The sequence below is a fragment of the Eucyclogobius newberryi genome, unplaced genomic scaffold (assembly GCF_026437365.1).
Source record: "Eucyclogobius newberryi isolate DKJ021-1_F unplaced genomic scaffold, fEucNew1.0.hap1 SCAF_10, whole genome shotgun sequence".
NCBI lineage: Eukaryota > Metazoa > Chordata > Actinopteri > Gobiiformes > Gobiidae > Eucyclogobius > Eucyclogobius newberryi.
In genome coordinates, this window is record NW_027315724.1 from 24,159,368 (window position 1) to 24,164,473 (window position 5,106).

Genomic DNA, 5,106 nt, shown 5'->3' on the forward strand with positions numbered 1-5,106 from the left:
AGAATGTCGACATGATAATTTACATGGTACGTTTCATTCAGCTCTATTTAGGCTGTGGGCAAAACACCTGACTCAGGTCGGCTCTGAAGCTAGAGCCTGTGGAACAAAGATGCACTTTGAATCTTTTTCTCATCAAATAAGGCTGAATAAAGCTCTTGTGCTCTTGGGGTGAGCGGCAGACCACTTCAATATACGTCTGGGAATCACAGGGTCGTTTACTATTTGACACAATACAAGGCTCACAATCTTTGCATGCATGTGGTAATTGATATATTGCACATGATGTTCTGTCACTATCACTATCTTTTAAGCACCAAATACATTTTAACAGTATTTCTTTGTTAAACCACATTTTGGACAAAGTTAATATAAAACACCCCGATTTTAATCATCAAAGCAGTGAATATGTGTTGCATAAACAATTTCCTTCTAAACAAGCAAGAAAATTATAACACTGTAACATATAGGATACCAATAAATACTCGATATATGCGATATATCGATACAACAGCCCACAATATCACCACATTTAGAAAGTATAGATATTTCCTTCAACAGATATTTATGAGGTTTCTCTATGCACCGTTGGGTATTTTGTTATATTGTTTAGTTTAGGATATCAATGGATACTCACTCATTCAGCTGGAATGTAGCCTCAAAAAACCCCAGCGGTTTGCAGCCGAGTGTGAAGCGGCTGGGATGAGAATCAGCACCTCCAAATCAGAGGCCATGGTTCTCAACCGGAACAAGGAGGCTTGCCCTCTCCGGGTGGGTGGGGAGTCCTTGCCCCAAGTGGAGGAGTTCAAGTATCTCGGGGTCTTGTCACGCTGTCGCTGCATCGCGCTGTTGTGGTGAAGAAGGAGCTGAGTCGAAAGGCAAAGCTCTCGATTTACCGGAGGTCGTTTATCTTAGCTCTTCTTGTCCATAATGGACAGATTAAACCATTGAATGTAAATAAAACTCAACAACGCCTCCTGGGAGTTGGCCCAGGACCAGCGAAATGTAAAGCAGGTAGGTTTGTTGCTGATAGGCAGAGACTTGACATCAAAAGATAGCACTAGTACATATCATTGTTTATACATTCAGAATCAGAATCAAAATAAGGTTTATTGCCATTTGTCAATGAACATAACTCACCTACATAGGAACTTGTCCTGGCGGTTCAGTGCAACGCAAACATCAAACACTGAACAATGAGTACAAAAACATTCGACAATAAATAACTACTGAGTATTAAAAATAAGGTTTCAGGACATAAACATTGGAATAAGTTGAACACAGTTCATTGTTGGACGTTTGTTTCACAAGTACACTCACAAGAAAACAAATGATCGAACTGGAACGGTCTAAAAGAAAGGCAAGGCAAGGCGGTGACAGTGCACACTAGCTCCATGGCTCAGATCTATAAAAGACAATACGGTCACTACTAAATGTACAGCTGGATGACTGTTAGAGGGCCTACTACTCCACGCACCTGTAGTTGTATCTGGACAAGTGCGACAGAGGTTTGGACAGACGGCGGACAATAACACGCCCGGAATGATTGAACACTACCTGAGAGTGGCGTGAGGGCGTAAACACAGAGAGGTCAGACAGCAAAAGGTAAGAAAAGAATCGCTTTTCATCACCAACCAATAGCAAGACTGATCAAATGGTGGTAGAGCCCGTCTGCAGGCTAAGCTCCCACACAACAATTACAACTAGCTTATAACACAGGTCTTGTAAAGCTGGCCTATATAAATCAAATTTGACTGACTGAGTGACATAATTTAAGGCCGCCCACTTTTATAATTGGTAAAATCCATATTTCAGCATTCACAGTCATGAAGCCTAATTAAAAGTCGTCCAAATAGCTTTAAGTCTGTAGTCCACCAGGTAAAAAACACAGGTCTTGTAAAGCTAGCCTATACAAACCAAATTTGACTGACTGAGTGACATCATTTAAGGCCGCCCACTTTTCAATAATTGGTAAGTGCACCCTAATTCAGCCTAATTCAAGTGCTCCATGATACATGTACAATACAACACACAAAAGTAATAATATTTAGCAGTGCATTGTACCATCACAATTAAATATTAGCATAATAAATTAGATTAGCTACAGTAAAATCCACATTTCAGCATTCACAGTCAAGTAGCCTAATTAAAAGTCGCCCAAATAGCCCTAAGTCTGTAGTCCGTCAGGTCAAAAACACAGGTCTTGCAAAGCTAGGCAATATAAATCAAATTTGACTGACAGAGTGACATAATTTAAGGCCGCCCACTTTTTTATAATTGGTAAAAATCCATATTTCAGCATTCACAGTCAAGTAGCCTAATTAAAAGTCGCCCAAGTCGCTTTAAAAGCCTGTGCCCCGTCAGGTAAAACCAGTCAGTCTGTGCGTGGGACAGATGGCCGCGTGCACCGTGTCCCGTGCCGGAGGAGGAGGAGGAGGAGGAGGAGGAGGAGGAGGAGGAGGAGGAGGAGGAGGAGAAGGAGGCGGTATAGAGAGACTGGAACGACAGCAGCAGTGTGGCGCGCCTCCCTCCCCGTGCGCTCCCTCCACACTCCACCGCTCAGTGCGCGCTCTCCAGCCCGAGCGCGCACTGAGTCTGCAGCTGTCCACGGCGCGTCTCCCACTGCCGCGCGCGCAAGAGAGAGAGAGAGAGAGAGAGAGAGAGAGAGAGAGAGCCAGCCCGCGACCAAACATTTACACACGGAGCGCAACAGGGAACTCCATTACAAGACTGTTACATGCACTTTCACGTGGAAACAGTGCGGGGGGGAAAAAACCGACCGGATCCGCAGCTATAGTAGTGACGCCCCTGCATGGAGTGGATTTTAGGAATGTGGAATACTTCACTTGAACGGTGAGTAACCATTGCTGTCACTCCCTCTCACCATTTTCTGTGTACATTATCTATACAGTTGGTGTGTTTTGAGTCTTTGGATCTGAGAAATAAAGTTCTGAAGGTGTGTGTGTGCGTGTGGAGACTTGACTGCTCTGTGCGCGCGGCATGACCGTGACAGTCGGCGCGCTGTGGGTTAAAGCGAAAGTACTGTGGTGTGCCAAGTAATCATTAGCTTATTATTATGTGTCACACAGTAAGAGGACGTACCCGTGCCCCTGACGCCATGAGCGCGGACCTGAACTTGACCTCGCTCTTGAACGTGTCGGAGCTGCACAACCACAGCAGGGGAGGATGTTCCCTCACCAAGACGGGCTTCCAGTTCTACTACCTGCCCACCGTTTACATCATGGTCTTCATCACAGGGCTGGTGGGGAACAGCTTAGCCATATGGATGTTCGTATGCCACATGAGACCTTGGAGCAGCATCTCGGTCTACATGTTCAACCTAGCTCTGGCAGACTTCTGTTACGTCCTCTCCTTACCGTTCCTCATCTTCTACTACTTCAATAAAACGGACTGGATATTCGGGGATGTCCTGTGCAGACTGCAGCGCTTTATTTTCCATGTGAATCTGTACGGAAGCATTCTTTTCCTCACCTGTATCAGCGTGCATCGCTACACCGGTGTGGTGCATCCGCTCAAGTCTTTAGGTCGATTAAAGAAGAAAAACGCTGTCATAACCAGCGCGTTGGTTTGGATTGTAGTGATTCTGGCTATCTCCCCGATTCTGTATTACTCCAGGACAGGCTTGAAGCGCAACGCCACTACCTGCTACGACACCACCACTGAGGACGAGCTGCCCGGTTACTTTATCTACAGCATGACTTTGACCGTGTTTGGCTTCGTCATCCCCTTCATCATAATCTTTTGCTGCTACGGCATGATCGTAAAAGCCTTAATCTGCAACGATATGAACAACGCGCCGCTCCGACAGAAATCCATCCACCTGGTCATCATCGTCCTGGCTGTGTTCGCCGTGTCCTATCTGCCGTTCCATGTGATGAAGAATCTCAACATGAGGGCCAGGCTCTACTTCCAAAGCCCCGACATGTGCGAGTTCAATAACCGCGTCTACGCCACTTACCAGGTGACGCGCGGCCTGGCTAGTCTGAACAGCTGCGTGGACCCGGTCCTGTACTTCCTGGCTGGAGATACCTTCAGGAGGAAGTTGTCGCGTGCCACTAAAAAGCCCTCCAGGAAAGGGGACCACGCGCTTCAGTCCAGGAGCGACGACACAGCGCTACACAGTTTAGCGGAGTACGTGGAGAATAATGGAGAGCGCAAACTTTAGAGACATTGATGGACGCTCACGTTCTCTTACAGCTGGCATTCCTGTAACATCGCTCAAGTTGTTTTTCCAGGATCATCTCCAGAAACAACCAGATGTCTTCATGGTTTCAATATTGATGTATATGATATTTATGTACCGGTATGTAGATCGCTATACATTTAATACACAAACCTAAATGTCAGATGTGTCAGAAAAGGTCTAAAGTTTATAAAGTGTGATTATTTTTCAAAGTATGTTCTATTGGAAGCAATGCAGAACAGTGCACCAATCCACTTGGAATCTAATCCTAACAAACATAAATCATTGTTCTGGTATTTTCCTTTTACATCTGACCGACGCTATAAATAAATAGAGGCTTTTTTGCTAGAATGATCCTGGAAACCACCTGAAGATGTTCCTTGAATGTGAAGCACACAAGGAGGTGACTGTCTTAACTGCTGTCGCGCACACACATGTGAAGGCTTCTGGACGACGTGCTCATGTTATTATCGTAAGCTACTGTATAAAATGTAAAGAATCATCCTCTTCCATCCGTTCCAACAAGTGTTAATTGAACTAAATGAGGAGCCGTGATGGAGGAATTCTGTTTTTCCCACAGACAGATTTGTAAAACGGACAGCACCTTTTCTGGGACACCGCACTGACACTCAGCTCAATAGTTATTACGCAGATGAGGCGTTTTGGCGGAGGAGGTGGAGCTGGGATCGGCTCGTGGGACAAAGTGAATGCACTGAAGCTGCATATGGAGTGCAGCCCGTCTAATGCACTAACTCTAAGGACTGAGTGGGCACCTTTCTTCTATTTACTGACTTCTTCGGGCGTAGAAAAGTGTACTGTTACCATAAGGGCTTGACATCAACAATTGTGCTCGTTGATCGCTGCAGGATTTGGTTTTTCCTCATTTGCTGTTGATGCAAGTTTGT

At 45.4% G+C, this 5,106-nt stretch overlaps 1 protein-coding gene across 1 annotated transcript; it reads left to right on the top strand.

Moving 5' to 3' along the window:
* Positions 1–2,746: 2,746 nt before the first annotated feature.
* p2ry1 (purinergic receptor P2Y1) lies at positions 2,747–4,404 on the top strand. Its single transcript, XM_072464146.1, has 2 exons — positions 2,747–2,850; positions 3,087–4,404. The coding sequence occupies exon 2, from the start codon at positions 3,116–3,118 to the stop codon at positions 4,181–4,183; it is 1,068 nt and encodes a 355-aa protein (XP_072320247.1). The 5' UTR covers positions 2,747–2,850; positions 3,087–3,115; the 3' UTR covers positions 4,184–4,404.
* The last annotated feature ends 702 nt before the right edge of the window (positions 4,405–5,106 follow it).